The sequence below is a fragment of the Moschus berezovskii genome, chromosome 4, assembly GCF_049115385.1.
Source record: "Moschus berezovskii isolate FMDL1 chromosome 4, NW_MosBer_1.0, whole genome shotgun sequence".
In the NCBI taxonomy this organism is placed as follows: Eukaryota; Metazoa; Chordata; class Mammalia; order Artiodactyla; family Moschidae; genus Moschus; species Moschus berezovskii.
Genome location: NC_142463.1, coordinates 89,820,430 through 89,839,267, shown reverse-complemented (window position 1 = coordinate 89,839,267; position 18,838 = coordinate 89,820,430). Strand labels below are relative to the sequence as shown.

At 50.8% G+C, this 18,838-nt stretch overlaps 1 protein-coding gene across 1 annotated transcript; it reads left to right on the top strand.

Annotated features, from left to right (window-relative positions):
* The first annotated feature begins 14,602 nt into the window (after positions 1-14,602).
* Positions 14,603-18,635, top strand: KCNA2 (potassium voltage-gated channel subfamily A member 2). The gene is made up of 2 exons (XM_055403535.2): positions 14,603-15,210; positions 15,665-18,635. The coding sequence occupies exon 2, from the start codon at positions 15,828-15,830 to the stop codon at positions 17,325-17,327; it is 1,500 nt and encodes a 499-aa protein (XP_055259510.1). The 5' UTR covers positions 14,603-15,210; positions 15,665-15,827; the 3' UTR covers positions 17,328-18,635.
* The last annotated feature ends 203 nt before the right edge of the window (positions 18,636-18,838 follow it).

The following is an 18,838-nucleotide window of genomic DNA, read 5'->3' as shown; positions in this document are numbered from 1 at the left end:
AAGCTCTGGATGTCCCCACAGTGCTTGCTCATGCTCGGTTTAGAACTGGGCTGGTGAGTCAGACAGACCGAAGTTCAGCTCCTGCCTCTTGCGCCTGGTCACTGGCCACGTGGCCATTGGCCAGTCACTCAACCTCACTAAGCTTCAGTCTCTGTATTGGTAAAATGGGAATGAAAAATAGTACTCACCCCTGTTAGGTATGATCTGTATCACAGAAGCCTGGAGGAAAGAGTTTCCATTAGACTCTCATTCCCAGGTTCTATTGTGTTTTCCTTAGGACTCATGCCACCATCTTACCATCTAACTCTGGGGTCCCACTTTTCCTAGAGAAAGAACTTTGCTTAGTTCCTGGAAGTTCGTGGACCTTGGACAGGATGAAGCTGGAAGACAAGTGTATGCAATTCATTGTGAAGTGACTCCCAGCCCCTTCCTGCTGCCCCAGAGATCCCGCTGTGCTGACTTGGCAACCACCATGACCTCACCATGACCTTGGCTGCCCAATGAACACAGGGCAGGGGGAGTGAAAGCAGTTGGCATTTGCCTTCTCAGCCTCTTATCATCCCAGAAAGGGAGGTCTGGGGAAGGGGCTACAGACACCCTTGCCTTTTTAGGTCTACATCCAGGGAGCCTTCAGGAATCCACAGATCAGGGAAACTCTGTCTTGATGCTGGGAAAGACTGAAGGCAAAAGGAGAAGGAGGCAGCAGAAGATGAGATGGTTGGATAGCTTCACCAACTCATTGGACATGAATCTGAGCAAACTCCAGGAGACAGTGAAGGACAGAGGAGTCTGGCTCGCTGCAGTCCATGAGGTCACAAAGAGCTGGACATGATTTAGCAACTCAGCAACAACATGTTAGGGAGGCTTTGGGAATCTATGGATCAGGGAAGCTCTGTCTTACCCCAGCAGATTCTAAGGGCTAGAGCTCAGGGAAGAGAGCAAATCCTTTGGGGTGTGCAGGAGTCTTAGAGAACATCTAGGCCTATACCCAGAGACCCCTGGGGAGTCCAGCACCACATCCTCAAGGAGGAAAGAAGCCCGGAGTTTTCTTTTTCTGAGTGGCTGTGTACTTTTCTGATCCTCTATCTGGTTTGGCTACCCTGAGCACCTCTTGCATTTCACCCAAATAGCCGCTGGGTGGCACTGTTGGATGAGCCTGGAATTTCAGGTGACAAGCTGGCAAGCCAAGGCTCTGGGTTGGGAGCATGGAGGAGTAGGAGAATACATCCCCACTGTCTTTCCCTCCTTACTAGCCATTCTTCATGCCCCAGCCCCTTGTTCGTTCATAGAGTGTCTTCCCTTCACTTTTCCAGGTGCATCTTGGCTCTGCAACACCTGGAAAGTTGCCAGGATGGCTCAATCCCCTCCATACTCTATCTTCCCTTTCTTTCCCTTCTTCAAAAGAAAGGCTGAGTCATCCAGAACCCCAGATCTGAGTACCCTGAACCAGGCCCTGCCGCCTCTCCAAACTAGAGCTCATTCCATTCAACAAACACAGATTTGCTAGCCAGTAATTTCCTGTCCAATCTTTCACCCATCTAAAGAGTCAGACACAACTGTGTGACTGTACAAAATACTACTTTCTCAGCATTCTTGGGGAGGCCACTCCTAAGTGATGTAGAGCAGGCAGTCAGGCCCCTACCTTGTTCTTAGTGGTCTCCTTTGGTCCCTTGGTAGGTTAAATGTCCCACAGAGTCCACCATTTCCCCCCATGTCTAACCGAACACTCTCACTGTGGTTGAAACCCATTTTCTCTCAATAGGATCTCAGAATTGAAGACTCCCTGAGTTCTCCTTGTAATGACCCACCTTGGACTCAGAGAATATTATTAGGATGCGCTGAGCATCAGGTTTGCACTGTTTTGAATTATTTTAGGATTCATTTCAAAGTGATTTGACAGTTCCAAAATTCCTTCCTCCCTTTTTAAACAGGCAGTGAGCTGTGATGGTGGAACTGCTGACTTGGGGATCAGTGAGGCCTGGGCCTGAATCCCAGCTCTGCCACTTACTAGAGCTGTGTGACCTTGAGCAGGTCATACAACCTCTCTGAGCCTCTATGTCCTCTAGTATAATCGGCTCACTTTGAATATTAGTGGAGGGACATACCTGGAGGTACAGTGGATAAGACTTCTTCCAATGCAGGTGGTGTGGGTTCCCTCCCTGGTTGGGGAGCTAAGATACCACATGCCTCGTGGCCAAAAAACCCAAAACATAAAACAGATGCACTAGTACAACAAGTTCAATAAAGACCTTAAAAATGGTCCACATCAAAAACAATCTTAAAAAATAAAATACTTCAGTTCAGTTCAGTCGCTCAGTCGTGTCCAACTCTTTGCGACCCCATGAACCACAGCACGCCAGGCCTCCCTGTCCATCACTAACTCCCGGAGTTCACTCAAACTCATGTCCATTGAGTCGGTGATGCCATCCAGCCATCTCATCCTCTGTTGTCCCCTTCTCCTCCTGCCCCCAATCCCTCCCAGTATCAGGATCTTTTCCAATGAGTCAACTCTTCGCATGAGGTGGCCAAAGTATTAGAGTTTCAGCTTCAACATCAGTCCTTCCAATGAACACCCAGGACTGACCTTTAGAATGGACTGGTTGGATCTCCTTGCAGTCTAAGGGACTCTCAAGAGTCTTCTCCAGCACCACAGTTCAAAAGCATCAATTCTTGGGCACTCAGCATTCTTCTCAGTCCAACTCTCACATCCATACATGACCACGGGAAAAACCATAGCCTTGACTAGATGGACCTCAGTTGGCAAAGTAATGTCTCTGCTTTTTAATATGCTGTCTAGTTTGGTCATAACTTTCCTTCCAAGGAGTAAGCGTCTTTTAATTTCCTGGCTGCAATCAGCATCCACAGTGATCTTGGAGCCCAAAAAAATAAAGTCTGACACTGTTTCCACTGTTTCCCCATCTATTTCCCATGAAGTGATGGGACCAGATGCCATGATCTTTGTTTTCTGAATGCTGAGCTTCAAGCAAACCTTTTCATTCTCCTCTTTCACTTTCATCAAGAGGCTTTTGAGTTCCTCTTCACTTTCTGCCATAAGGGTGGTGTCATCTGCATATCTGAGGTTATTGATATTTCTCCTGGAAATCTTGATTCCAGCTTGTGCTTCTTCCAGCCCAGCATTCCTCATGATGGATTCTGCATATAAGTTAAATAAGCAGGGTGACAATATACAGCCTTGACGTACTCCTTTTCTTATTTGGAAACTGTCTGTTGTTCCATGTCCAGTTCTAACTGTTGCTTCCTGACCTGCATATAGGTTTCTCAAGAGGCAGGTCAGGTGGTCTGGTATTCCCATCTCTTTCAGAATGTTCCACAGTTTATTGTGATCCGCACAGTCAAAAGCTTTGGCATAGTCAATAAAACAGAAATAGATGTTTTTATGGAACTCTATTGCTTTTTCCATGATCCAGCGGATGTTGGCAATTTGATCTCTGGTTCCTCTACTATTTCTAAAACGAGCTTGAACATCAGGAAGTTCACAGTTCATGTATTGCTGAAGCCTGGCTTGGAGAATTTTGAGCATGAGCGTGTGAGATGAGTGCAATTGTGCAGTAGTTTGAGCATTCTTTGGCATTGTTTTTCTTTGGGATTAGAATGAAAACTGACCTTTTCCAGTCCTGTGGCCACTGCTGAGTTTTCCAAATTTGCTGGCATATTGAGTGCAACACTTTCACAGCATCATCTTTCAAGATATAAAATAAAATAAAAATACTAGTGGAGCATAAATGAGATGTGTCCATTTGTCTATAAGAAGCTCCCATTCCTTAGCTGGTGCAAAGTCATGGAACTAGTCATAAAACAAGAAGAGGTTTTGTGTGTGTGTACATGTATGTGTATATATATATATATATATATATATAATGTAATCCATCTTTCCCATTTTACAAAGGAAGAAGGTGAGGGCCAAAGAGGGGATGTGACTTACTCAAGGTCACATGCCCCAAGATCACCCAGGTGGTGGCAGAGCTGGACTGAAATGCCAAACCAACTGTGTTTCCATGATATCAAGTTACTTTTGCTTTGCCTGCTCCATGCCCCTTCTCTATGGACCAAAGGCCATAATGAGAAGAGAAGGGTACAGGGGTTATCATAACAATCAGGCCATGGGCCATAGACACTAAGGAGACATCATGTGCTAGGCTTCATTTATTGGGCAAAAGAGGGAACCTTGCCCCCACCTCTGGGCCGGTTGGGCCATGCTTGGGTCAAAGCACTCTCCTCTGGGGACCTATATGAAGCACACTTAAAAGTTGGGTAATTTTCAAAGAAGGGCACAGTGATACAAAATCCCAAGCCATGGCATTTTAGGAGGAGTTGAGGGCCTAAAGGGGATGACCCCAAAGAACAGAGGCTATAGGGCTCCTGGCCACTCTCTTCAGCTTTGTGAAGTGCAACTGTGTACTGGGGAGGGGGTGCAGAGCTGTACTTTATGGCCACGAGTGGAATAAAAACCCCTAGGTGAAAGCTTCAGGAAGGAAAATTCCAGAAGACAAAAAGCTAGCTCTGTCCAAAACTGGAATGACCCATGATGAAAGGCAGTAAGCACCATTCCTTGTGGGTATGTGTGCAGAAACGGGAGAAGCAAGAGTCAAAGAGTCCTTAGGAATCCTTGAAAATCTTACAGCACAGAATGACAAGTGGATGAGATCAAGCCCAGCCCGCAGCATGCCTGGATATGCAAACTATGAAACAGCACAGCAGAATAGCTAAAAGCATGAATTCTGGAGCCTGAATTTAAACCCTGGCTCTTGCCTGGACTAGCTGTGTGACCTTGAGCAAGTTGCCTAACACCTCTGTGATATAGAGATGGAGCCATGTCTCTCTGGGCAATCATCCGCACTCTTCTGCCATCCTCTAATGCAAGGCTATGCCAAAGCCTTTGACTGTGTCGATCACAATAAACTGTGGAACATTCTGAAAGAGATGGGAATCCCAGACCACCTGACCTGCCTCTTAAGAAACCTGTATGCAGGTCAGGAAGCAACAGTTAGAACTGGACATGGAACAACAGACAGTTTCCAAATAGGAAAAGGAGTACGTCAAGGTTGTATATTGTCACCTTGCTTATTTAACTTATACGCAGAGTACATCATGAGGAACGCTGGGCTGGAAGAAGCACAAGCTGGAATCAAGATTGCTGGGAGAAATATCAATAACCTCAGATATGCAGATGACACTACCCTTATGGCAGAAAGTGAAGAGGAACTCAAAAGCCTCTTGATGAAAGTGAAAGAGGAGAGTGAAAAGGTTGGCTTGAAGCTCAACATTCAGAAAACAAAGATCATGGCATCTGGTCCCATCACTTCATGGGAAATAGATGGAAAAACAGTGGAAACAGTGTCAGACTTTATTTTTTTGGGCTCCAAGATCACTGCAGATGCTGATTGCAGCCATGAAATTAAAAGACGCTTGCTCCTTGGAAGGAAAGTTATGACCAGCCTAGATAGTATATTAAAAAGCAGAGACATTACTTTGCCAACCAAGGTCCGTCTAGTCAAGCCAATGGTTTTTCCAGTGGTCATGTATGGATGTGAGAGTTGGACTGTGAAGAAAGCTGATCGCCGAAGAATTGATGCTTTTGAACTGTGGTGTTGGAGAAGACTCTTGAGAGTGCCTTATACTGCAAGGAGATCCAACCAGTCCATTCTGAAGGAGATCAATCCTGGATGCTCATTGGAGGGACTGATGCTAAAGCTGAAACTGCAATACTTTGGCCACCTCATGCAACAAGTTGACTCACTGGAAAAGACTCTGATGCTGGGAAAGGTTGGGGGCGGGAGGAGAAGGGGACGATGGAGAATGAGATGGCTGGATGGCATCACCGACTCTGTGGACATGAGTTTGAGTGTACTCCGGGAGTTGGTGATGGACAGGGAGGCCTGGCGTGCTGTAATTCATGGGGTCGCGGAGAGTCGGACACGACTGAGCGACTGAACTGAACTGAACTGAATGCAAGGAGCACTCTTACCCTTGGAGGTGGTTAGTACATGGCCAGCCCTCCTTCTTGACCACTCTAGGCCTAAAGCAAGAGTCAGGAACAGCCCTTTCTGGTCCTGCAGTGACTCAGGGTTCTTCAGAAGCAAGGGCTTTCCAGAGATGCCAAGTCTGGGGGCTGAAAGGCTAGGAGAGATGGTTAAGCTATCGGGCAATCACTAGTTCACAAACACTGTTGGGCCAGCTGCTCTGTCTGTGCCTGGTTGGACCAGACACAGGGATGCAGGCAGAAGACACATGTCCCTGCCCTCAGGATGCTCCCCACCCAGGGGAAGACAGTGTGGGGACAGTGACAGACCCCAGAACTTGATGCAATGACCTGTCTCCCAGGCAGCATTCAGGCATTGCCTTAGAGGGTGGGGTCCAGGGAGGCAATCCAGGAATGCTTCAAGAAGGATGTGACAGTTGAATGTTTAGAAAAGGAGTCACTGGGGTGATCAGGGAGGCAAGGTATTCTGTGCAAGGGGGCTAGAACCATCTGGAAGCTCATTGTTCTTGAGCCCTCCCTGCAGATGAAGCACTGGGATAAACACCCTGTTCACATCCTCTTGTTTGATCCTTGGAGTGAGCATTAGGTCTTAGTATTCCCATTTTACAGATTGGAAATCAGAGAGGAAAAATACCCTACCTGAGGTCACATAAGGGGCAAACAGCAGATCCAGGACTCAACCCCAGGCCTGTCTGACTTCAGATCTTTAGCTAATCTGTATGTTTTAAGCCAGTTCCAGCCTTCAAGATAGTTTAGTTTGATGCCAGTATAAGTATGTTGTAAGTATGTTATCACTCAGTCATGTCCAACTCTTGGTGACTCCATGGACTGTAGTTCACCAGGCTTCTCTGTCCGTGGGATTCTCCAGGTGAGAATACTGGAGTGGATTGCCATTCCCTTCTCCAGGGGATCTTCTTGACCCAGGGATCAAACCCCAGTCTCCTGCATTGTAGGCAGATTCTTTACTGTTTGAGCTACAGGGAAGTCCTTGATGCCAGTTTAGACTTCTGAAATGGGTGACACAGGGAGAGCAGAGGAATATCAGATCAGGAAGGGCTTTGCCTGCCTTTTAGGACATGCAGTTTGCATCATAGCAATCGGGGCTTCCTAGGTGGTGCAGTGGTAAAGAATCCACCTGCCAATACAAGAGATGCAAGAGAGGCAGGTTCAATCCCTGGGCCAGGGAGATACCTTAAGGGAGGAAATGGCAACCCACTCCAGTATCCCTTCCTGGAAAATCCCGCGGACAGAGGAGCCTGACAGGCTACGGTTCATGTGGTCGCAAAAGAGTTGGACATGACTGAGCTACTGAGCACACAATAGGGAGCCAAGGAGGAGCTAAGAGGTAAGTGATATGATTGAGTCTGCACTTTAGGAGGATCACTTTGGCAATTGAGGGGAGAAGAGACCAGGGAACTAGTCTGAAGGTAAGGCACCAGGAAAGGATACAGTGGGGCAGATCATGCCTACAGACAGCTTAAACCAGGGTGCAGGAGAGGGAGAGGGAGTCGGAAAGAAGAGAACAGATGCCAAGACCAGGTGACTTATTGGCTATGGAGGATGTCAGGATGGGGAAAGCAAAGAGAGCTTTTAAGGACTTCCAGGTTTCTGGTTTGGGCAACAGGGTAAAATGTGGCATCTTTCCCAATGCAGGGCACATGAGGGAGAAGCAGGGCTGTGAAGTGGGGCTGATGAGCTACAATTCTGGAGACAGGCCAGGGCCAAAGACAGAGCTCCCAGGGACTGGTCTTGGGCAGGGCCGAGGAGAGAGGTCATGCAACCTTGCTACCCTCACCTTGACCTGACCTGGGCCAGCTGGCTCATGGGATTGAGCTGGTTTCCTCTTGAGTCACCGGGACTCCGTACAGATGGCAGCCATCTGCGGAGCCGGCTGGAGAACTCAAATTGTCCCTCTTACAGCCGGGAGGTCGGGTCATTCAGAGTTGCCTCTCCTGACATCCAGGCCAGGCCAGGCCAAGCAACCTGAGTGAGCCACCCCAGCCTCAGAAAGAGCCCTGAGTCAAGGAGCCCATGAGACTGTGGTTGAAAGGGGCATTGCCAGCACACCCAGAAACTGTCCTCCCTGGGCAGCTGAAATTATAGGTGGTCCAGGGGATGTGGCCAGGAACACAGAAGGCGTCGGCTCCACACAGGAGGTCCTTGGAGGCAGCAGGAATTAATCTCAGAAGGCTTCCTGCAGAAGGCAGCCCTTGACCTCCTTAGGAAACTGCCTGTAGAAGGCAGCTCTTAGGTAAGTAGGGGGCTGGAATGATGCTGCTTGCACTTCCGGGGGCAGTCCTCAGATGTCAGGCATTGCATCAGGCACACTGGCAGAGCACAGTCACAACAGCCGTGATGACAATCACAAGAGCAGTGTGCTGTCCCACACGGATCAGGTTTTCTTTGGTTTTTCCAAGTGTTTACATGCATATTCTTCTCTTTGATCCTTATAAGTGAGATTGTAATACACACCGACACGAATGCTAGTTTCCTTCCTTTCTCCCTCTTTCTCTTTGTGCGTGCTCAGTCACTCAGCCATGTCGAACTCTTTTGTGACCCCCATGGGTTATACAGCCTGCCAGACTCCTCTGCTCACGGGATTTCCCAGGCAAGGATACTGGAGTGGGTTGCCGTTTCCTCCTCCAGGGGATCTTCCTGACCCAGGGATCGAACCCACATCTCTTGCATCTCCTGCACTGTCAGGCGGGCTCTTTACCACTAGTGCCACCTGGAAAGTCCCCTTGTACACTTTAAATCCTGTGAAACAAATGAGGTGGTGAGGGTAATTCTATCCTTCCTATTTAAGAAGTATACTGTGGCAAGAAAGGTCAAGTGAGCAACTTTGGATCACATAGCTCTACATGCTAAGAATACAGCCCTGGTCAGATGCTCTGCATTGTATATGCCTTTGCCAGGGTGAGGGATGCTGAGCCCTGGATCTTGCAGATGAGAGAAGAATCAGTAGAGCATCTCTAGCAAAGGGCACAAGGAGGGGCCTTCAAGTCCTGAATCTTGTACCACTGCCTAACTCCCTTGGTGTGAACAGTTAAACACCATCAGCACCAATGCCCCTCTAAAAAGACCTCCTGTTGGGTTGGACATCCTCTGTAGGATGTGTGGGTACGCCCTACAGCTCTGCAAGTTCTGCTGGATTGAATCCACGTTCCTAAAACCAGGAAGTCAGCCCAGAGGCCTGGCTCCTAGCTAACAGTGGAAGCAGCCAGCAGAAAGGAATGGTGATTTGCGGAGTCAGACAGTCCAGTTCCATCCTAGCCTCACCACTTACCAACTAAATTACCCTGGACAGCAACTGGCCTTTTCTGAGTTTCAGGATCTGCATTTGTAAAATAGAGATAATGGCATCCTTCCCACTGGGTGGTGGCAAGGATTAAATCAAATGATCTATGGAGAGCTGTCAGCCCAGTGCCTGGGCTCAATTTCCTTGCTTCCCTGCCCTGCTTCCGGTGGGCCGTTGAAGGCTGTGCCGCCACGTTGGGTGGGTGGGTAGGGGGGTAAACTTCACAACAGCCTATGAAGTATTCCCATTTTGCAGCAAGTATCAACAGAGGTGGCAGTCACGCAAGAAGGGGGAGATGGTCCTCCAGGAGTGATTTCCCTCCCCCCATACTCCTATGTTCATAAATTGTGGTGGAAAGACCTAAGACCCTCCCTCCTGTCCCTGTGGTGCCTGGGTGGGTGTGGGGGTCAGTGTGGGCATGGACGCACTGTCATAAACTCCTTTCAATGGCTGTAGTCTTGGAGGGCAGGAACCAATGGACTCCTTTCTTGTGATGGCCACTCAGCAGTCTTCCCCTCTGCTGAAAGCAGGGTCTGGCCTCCAAGAAGGAAACCAGACTGAAGGAGAAAGGAGTGGTCTTTGGGGTTTGACTCACTCCAGGGAAGGCTTCAAAGGGCATTCTGGCTGATCTTTTGTGACCAAAATAAAAAACTGTGACCTCAAGCTAAAGCGATTAAACACCTAGGTTAAGCTAGCTGGCTTAATTCATTTAATCCTTACCACCCCATGAAGTGTTTTGCTATTTTACCGACAGATGAGGAAGCTGAGGCTCAGAGGGTTGACATAACTTGCTCAAGCTCATACATCTAGCAAGCAAGTGTCAGGGGTAAGAATTCTGTTATCTTTCTTTCTTCTTTCTTTCCTTCTTTAGTTAATTTCTTTTTGGTGTTGTTCACACTTAGATCAGGCTTTAATGAGGAGAGGTGGGGCGACATTGGACTTCCCAGGTGGTGCAGTGATAAAGACTCTGCCTGCAATGCAGGAGAGTCAGGTTCAGTCCCAGGGTGGAGATGATCCCCTGGAGAAGGAAACAGCTATCTACTCCAGTATCTTGCCTGGAGAATCCCATGGACGGAGGAGCCTGGTAGGCTGCAGTCCATGGGGTCGCTAAGAGTCGGACAAGACTGAGCGACTTCACTTTCACTTCTCACTTTCATACATTGGAGAAGGAAATGGCAACCCACTCCAGTGTTCTCACCTGGAGAATCCCAGGGACGGAGCCTGGTGGGCTGCCGTCTATGGGGTCACACAGAGTCGGACACGACTGAAGCGACTTAGCAGCAGCAGCAGAGCAACTAAATGACAAGGATGACATATCCCTGAGTTCAATCAGATGGAAGGAGGGTCAGAGGAATATCCCAAAGAGGGGAATGATTAAGGGCTGCTCATTCTACTTGAGCAGTGAGTGTGGCGACTACAGGTATGTGTTAAGACCTGATTCAAGTCCCAGAGCCACCACTCAGTGGCCTTGGGCAGGTTGCTTCATCTCTCTTCCTATTTCCTTTCCCCTGAGATTGTGTGTATGTTAGTCACTCAGTCGTGTCTGACCCTTTGCGACCCCATGGACTGTAGCCCACCAAGCTCCTCTGTCCATGGAATTTTCCAGGCAAGAATACTGGCATTCAATGCAGAAGAATACTGGTGCATTGCCATTCCCTTCTCCAGGGGATCTTTCCGACTCTGGGATCAAACCCAGATCTGCATTGCAGGCAGATTCTTTTTTGTCTGAGCCACCATTGAAGCCCAAGAGATGGTTCTGATGTAGAAATCACCTCCTGGCTGATTCATGTCAATGTATGGCCAAAACCACTACAATATTATAAAGTAATTAGCCTCCAATTAAAATAAATTAATTAAAAAATTTAAAAAAATATCACCTACCTCCTAGAGCTGTGGGGATTACATGTCCCATTGGTCTAGAGACGCCTGGCACAGTGTCTGGCACATGTTAAGCATAAGTCACCAACGAACATGATTATTAATTCTCCCTTGAGAGTTTTTCTCTGTCCATGGCTTTCATTTCAACAAAGGACGGCAAAGAAAATACATAGACTTGATCAAATGGATAAGACTGTTGTGCATTAATTGACATACAGATCCAATGTGGCAAGAAGGAGGAACAGAGTCCTGCGGGACTGGTCAGGAGAAGCTTCCAGAAGGAGTGTGGAGCAAGGTTCTGGAGGACAACTTGTGAAGGAGGCAGGAATGATTGAGACCTCAGGGAAAGAGAGGGGTGGGGCAAACTGGGAAGCAGAGAGGGCCTGGTGATTGAGAAAGAGCCAAAACTTAGCAGCAAGCTGGGTATTAAGATGGGAGTTCCCTAGGGAAGCAGAGTGGAGAGACTCACTTGTGGCATGTCTGCCCGGGGCCTAAACTCTTTGTAAACAATTGAGCCATCACAACAGCTTGTGAAGAATCTTCATTTTCCAGATGAGGAAACTGAGGTCCAAAGATGTGAATGAACTTGCCAGGATGTAAGTCCCAGCCTGGCTGGCTCTGAAACACCCAGGCCACACAGGCTAGGACACTGCCAGGGCAGCATCTATGGGGCCCTAAACCAAACCAGTCCTACCTGATAGTCATCTGTTGTCCCCAGAGCTCACTGAGGTCACTGCCCACCCAGACTACCCCCTGTAGCTCTGGGTGGGCCCCAGTCTTAAATCCATCTGCCAACGCAGGAGACTAAGAAACACAGGTTCGATCCCTGGGTTGAGGAGCCTGGTGGGCTACAGTCCATGGGGTCGCAGAGTCGGATACAACTGAGCAGGCATGCATGCACCTTAATGAAACACTGGAATCCCACAAACCTGGACCCTGTGGGCTCTCAAAGCTTCTCTCTGAAACTACAGGCCTAAAGAGGAGGATTCACCGAGCAAGGAAGGATCAGCAGCAGCCTCCCTGGGACTAGAGGCCTTCTGCATGCAGGATTCCATGTCTGCTTCAGATCTGGGCTCAAGGAACCGCCGTTTGGAACCATAATTCAGACAGGAGACAAGAACTGGCAGGTGTTTGGGGCTGTCATGGGCCTTCCAAGAGCACCCCTGACCCTCTCAGGCCCACCATCTGAACAGAGGGCAGCCTGGGCTTCCCACACACTCTTACAAAAGCAAAGAGCATCCTCCACCACACACCCAGGGGTACCATAAGCTGCATCCCCAATTTCAGAGCCCCGTAGGCCAGCTGGCTTTCTAAGATCTGTGAGGGGCCCATTTTATAAGGAACCTAGCGCTTGCCTGGCGTGCTGCAGTCCATGGGGTCACAAAGAGTCGGACTGAGTGACTGAATTGAGCTGGCTGGCGCTTGCCTAGGGCAGCTGCCCCCCCCCGCGCCCCCACCGCCAGCCTTTCCTGCCCCTGCTCCTCCGGGGGAGGGAGTCCAGAGGGCCGGCGCTGCAGTTCTGCCGGGTTCCTGCGGCTCCTCCCCGTGGGGGCGAACACAACACCGAGTTTGTGCCACACTGCGGCCCACACCTGCTGTATTCCCCTCTGCGAAGCCTGAGCTTTGGCTGGGTAAGCGGGAGGTGGAGAGGCAGAGCTGCAGGAGGGGGCAAGCCGGCGCGAGAGGGCAAGGAGAGGGTCTGCGGGTTCTGTCTGGCAGCATCATATAATAATAGCAACACGTCTCCCACGCGGCTGGATCCCTTCTCGGGCCTGGGATAGCTGTATTGATTGTTTCCTCCTTGGCTTACTTAGGGCTGGCAGGAGTCTCTCATGACCGCTCCTCAACTCTGGTCCCCGGTTCCCCGGCCCGCCGCAGCACCCAGCTCAGCCCTCCGCGAGGTTCTGGTTAGTAAACTGAGCTCTGCCAAAGGATGGGGTGCTTTCCTCGCGGGGAGGGGGCCCAGGCCCGGGGGCCTCACTGAGCGGACAGCCGGGTGGCGGCACCCCGCGCCTCGGGCCCCCGCCGGCCCCTTTAATTCGAGTCCGCCGGCGGCCAGGTGCGGCGCTGCGTGGCGCGGTGCGGCTGCGGGCGGCGGCCGGGTGCTCCGTACGCGCCGCCCGCGGGACTGCAGAGCCGGCTCCGGCTGGCCGCCCGCACGCCGCCTCCTGCGGTCATCCAGAAACATGAAGGCTCCGGGTGCCCATCGGGAAGGGTAAATGGGTGTCGGGGCGCTCGACTGCGCGTGCCGCCGCCCTCCGGTCCGGGCTGCGGGGCACCGAGCGGCACAGCCTGCAGCGCGGGGGGTCGGGCTCAGTCCGGGGCGGGCGAGCCTGGGCCGGACCGAGCAGGGGCGGGCGATGGGGGTGCTGGCGCCCAGCGGAAGGACAGAACAGGCAAAGGGCTCGGGGACCCTCCGGGCAGTGCCTGGCCCGCGGGGCGGAGGGCGGAGAGAGGAGCTGGCGGGTGATGGGAAGCGCAACTGACATAACCATGTCTGGTAAATAGCGCTGGTTGGGAGGACCCGAATCACTTGGGACGGCCGGGCTGCATTCCGTTCTCCGGCTCGGAACGAAACCGGCTTTGCGGCAGAGAAGGGCTTTTCCGCTTCCCTGGGGCCGTGGGCTGCCGGGGAGCCCCCGCTCTTAGGGGAAAGCCAAGATCTGGGGCAGCATCCTACTCCCCACCCCCAGAGTTTAGATTCCAGTGTTTTCCGGAGGGAGATGGAGCCTCAGCGGTCCCTCGGACCCTAGGGGCAAAAGAGCTGGGCTGCGCTCGGGCCCCACCGCTAGAGCCCACCTCCGGACCGGGCAGGAGGGGGTTAAGGTGGAGCTGGCTGCAGCAGCCAGCTGGTGGGTCAGGTCCACCCGCGCGGAGCCGAGCGCGGAGCACGCGGGGCGGAATCCCGGCCGGAGACCCGAGCGATGGGGAGAGGGCCCGGACCCCTCCCCGCCCTGGGGCCGGCGGGATTGGGCCGGCAGGGGGCCAGCCCGGAAGCTGGCTTCCTCCAGGCTCCCCCTCTAGCTGCTGCCAAGCTGCCTCTCAGCCAGGCTGCCTGAGACTTGGTTCTGCACTTACTGCCCAGGAGACGTGAGGGATTTTCTCTTGGGGAGAAATCGGTGGTCGGGCGCTGCCCGGTTCGAATGCCACCCTGCCGGAGGGAGGCCTGCAGTGTAGGGGTCCCTGAGGGAGAGGAAGTCCTGGGACCAAGGAAACCAGCTTTTGGAGATCGACCTTTCTGTGTGAGAAGTCTCCCTAGATGAGCTCTGGAGGAGTGTGTGTTGGGGGGAGCCAGGCTCGGGGGGAGCGGATCTTCCTCCAGGACTCTGCAGAGGTCAGAGCTGGGAGTGGGGGAAGCTCTCCCCTTGGGAGATGCTGTGTCCTGACCTCGGGATGGGAGGGCTTTGCCCAGAGTCCCTCCTGATGGCTGCAGAGGACCAATGGGGAACCTGGCTGAGCCAGGGAAGGCCCCTGAAGGAGACAGGCCCAGCCAAGTCTAAAGGCTTGTTCCCTGGGAGAAAATGCTTCCAATGGATGGAAGCCTGCCCAGAAGAGGCTGGGAGGCTGAGGGATAGTTCTCAGGTATGACACCAGAATGGAAAATGGGCATGGATGAGAAGCTGCCAGAGCTCTCCTGAATCTTGGCACCAGCTGCCCAAAAACTCTGATTCCACCTTGCTGCTGTTTTTTCCAGGCAACGTCACACCTCCTGAGGGCAGCCAGGAGGACTCCGGCTTTTGCTGAGCATTGCATCTTACCTCCTTCCTTTCAAAGGCTCCAGATCCCAACTTACCTGTCCCCGAGTCCTGTGTGCCCCTAACCAGGCATCCCACTACCCCTCCAGCCCAGCCCAGCCCTAGAGCTCACCTCCAGGCCCTGGAGCCTGCCCTCCTGCCCAGAATGACTCACCATTATTTCTAGCTCAAGTGAGAAGACGTGATGGGGTGTCGGGCTGCCCGTTTGTATATCTAGGATTTCTGAAGCAGCGGATCAGCTCTGCAAGGAAGAGAGCCTCAGATTCCTGCCTTGCCAGGTAAATCAGTCTGTTGTTTCATAACAGCCGTGTGTAGAGTCACTGGGGTGGGGGCAATGAGGGAGACCCAGGCCCAAGGCTTGTCACTGCAAATACCTCTCAGGGTGCAGGGATCTGCAAGGCATTAGTTTAGTGCCTGGGAGAGGGCTCCCTTCCAACCTCCTGTATGGGGCTGTGCTCCATGAAGCCTGCGCAGTGCAGAGGGACCTATGTCAACTCCCTGCCCCCAGCTCAGGGCATTCCAGAGCTTTCTTGAGAGACCACCACCTGCTCCCCTCTGATCCCCAGTCCAGGTAAACATAAATCTTACTTTTTTGTGGTATCGGTGGTGGTGATAATGTTTTTAAGCTTCTTGGCTGAGAGAAGAGAGGGGAAAAAAAAAAACAAACCAGCACCCTAGGTCGGGCTGCCAGTGCTGAGTGGTCTTATGTTCTTAACCGCCTCTGTCTTTCAGCCAAGCAAGGCTCTCTCTCCAGCTCTCAGGGAGCCCTGGGGGCTCTGCCACTGGAACCCAGGCTGATGCCGCTGTGTTTCCTGGGGCCGTAAGCACCATCCCAAGCTCCCGGCCACCAGGCAGCTAGAAGGCGCAGCGAGAGGCGCCTCTCCCGGTTCCAATTATGACAGTGGCCACCGGAGACCCAGCGGATGAGGCTGCTGCCCTCCCTGGGCACCCGCAGGATACCTATGACCCGGAAGCAGACCACGAATGCTGTGAAAGGGTGGTGATCAACATCTCAGGGCTGCGGTTTGAAACCCAGCTAAAGACCTTAGCCCAGTTTCCAGAGACCCTCTTAGGGGACCCAAAGAAACGGATGAGATACTTTGATCCACTCCGGAACGAGTACTTTTTCGATCGGAACCGCCCGAGCTTTGATGCCATTTTGTACTACTACCAATCTGGGGGCCGGTTAAGGCGACCCGTGAATGTGCCCTTAGATATATTCTCTGAAGAAATTCGGTTTTATGAGCTGGGAGAAGAAGCAATGGAGATGTTTCGGGAAGATGAAGGCTACATCAAAGAGGAAGAGCGTCCTCTGCCCGAAAATGAATTTCAGAGACAGGTGTGGCTTCTCTTTGAATACCCAGAGAGCTCAGGGCCTGCCAGGATTATAGCTATTGTGTCTGTCATGGTGATCTTGATCTCAATCGTCAGCTTCTGCCTGGAAACATTGCCCATATTCCGGGATGAGAATGAAGACATGCATGGCAGTGGAGTGACCTTCCATACCTACTCCAATAGCACCATCGGGTACCAGCAGTCCACTTCCTTCACCGACCCTTTCTTCATCGTAGAGACCCTCTGCATCATCTGGTTCTCCTTTGAGTTCTTGGTGAGGTTCTTTGCCTGTCCCAGTAAAGCCGGCTTCTTCACCAACATCATGAACATCATTGACATTGTGGCCATCATCCCCTACTTCATCACCCTGGGAACAGAGCTGGCTGAGAAGCCAGAGGATGCTCAGCAGGGTCAGCAGGCCATGTCACTGGCCATCCTTCGAGTCATCCGGTTGGTAAGAGTCTTTAGGATTTTCAAGTTGTCCAGACACTCCAAAGGCCTCCAGATTCTAGGTCAGACCCTCAAAGCCAGCATGAGAGAGTTGGGCCTCCTCATATTCTTCCTGTTCATCGGGGTCATCCTTTTCTCTAGTGCTGTCTATTTCGCAGAGGCCGATGAGAGGGAGTCCCAGTTCCCAAGCATCCCGGATGCCTTCTGGTGGGCAGTAGTCTCCATGACAACTGTAGGCTATGGAGACATGGTTCCGACTACCATTGGGGGAAAGATCGTGGGTTCCCTGTGTGCAATTGCAGGTGTTTTAACCATTGCCTTACCGGTCCCTGTCATAGTGTCCAATTTCAACTACTTCTACCACCGGGAGACAGAGGGAGAGGAGCAGGCCCAGTACTTGCAAGTGACAAGCTGTCCAAAGATCCCATCCTCCCCAGACCTAAAGAAAAGTAGAAGTGCCTCTACCATTAGTAAGTCTGATTACATGGAGATCCAGGAGGGGGTAAACAACAGTAACGAGGACTTTAGAGAGGAAAACTTGAAAACAGCCAACTGCACTCTGGCTAATACAAACTATGTGAATATTACCAAAATGTTAACTGATGTCTGACTGAACCCTATTAACCTACTCACAGCTCAGTGGAACTAATGCAGATATTGCATAATAGCCTGCATTGTAGTCAGTGTGTTCTACAGTGTGTATCTGGTTCTGCATGGAAAGCAATAGTCGTGCAAGTGACTTTTGATTTTTGATTTAGAACACAGAATATCTATCCATGGCTTTCATGCAAATCTTCATCACCGGCTTAGGGGTTTCCAAAGATGGGAGTCACCTATGGAAGCCAGGATTTCAGAAGGACACATTGAGGCCACCTCATAGCAGATACAGAACCCATCACATCAGTGTCACCTTTTCTTCCTAATGAAATGCACACAGCATCTCAGAGATGCAGCTCCCCACCACTACCACCCTCACCCTCCCACCCCACCACCCCTCTTGAGCCTACCTCCCCCTTCACAGAGAAAAACCACGGTGGCTTAGCCTTAAAGTTCTGGTAATTATTCAAAAGGTCATTCTCATTTTTGCATTGAAAAGAACACACAGTGCTGTGTTTTGGAATTACTTTCTGTGTCACAGGCTGGGGGTTTGTGAATTACAGTTGCCAAGTAGATGCTCCGGAGGCTTGTGTTTCATAACGGAAAATGCTGCATTTGGTTTTTTTCTCTGCAGTGTCGAAGTGAGGGAACCCCGGGGGAGGGACAGTTAGGATGACCGAATGTGAGTTGTCAAGTTTCACATTTGCTCCCTTCGCCCTACAGGGAGAAGCTAACAAACCAAGGAACCTCTCAGCTTCAGATTTCACCATTTTTGCAGACTTCAGGGTCACAAAAACATGTCTGATTTCTTTGTTACATTGGAGTTTGCAGGCATCTGCTTTCTAGTGCTGTGGCCCAGCTACACTGACACTGCAGTGAAATCTACCAGTGATGCGATAGAGCTGCATGGGTGTTTGTTGCATGAATCTCAATATTTAAAACACAGGAGATAACCTATTTTCTTAGTAACCTACACAGTATTCATATTTAGAGTATTAATAGCCTAGGAATGGCATTGAACTAGGGTTTTTTTTTTTTTCCTTTCCCATCAGAAGATAAAAAGCCCTCAATCAAGAGAGAAAAAAAAACAAAACAGACTGTTTGGAGTGAGGAACCAAAACTTCTGGCCCTCTCGCCCACCCCCATCCCTGTTCTTCCAAGTGGGGGCACAGACCTCTGCACAGCCAGGAGAGTGAGCAGGGAAAGCAGTGTCTAACACCTCACGTGACTGCACCTTAGGAATGAACCTAGTCATGGGCAAGACTGTACAGCTGACTGGGGCACGTTGTCCTGAGCACAGGCGGATCTGTGGATCCAGTGTATATACCTATGTAACTAGTGTCTCTTCCATGAGTTCCTTTCCCTAGCTAGCTATAGAAACAATTGCATTTGAACCTTGTATAAGCTTATGCAATATTTCTGATACAGGGCAATATATGCATGTGTTTGACTATGTGCACTAGAGTGTATATACACACATATATATATTTATATACATATATATACATGCATACGTGTGTATAT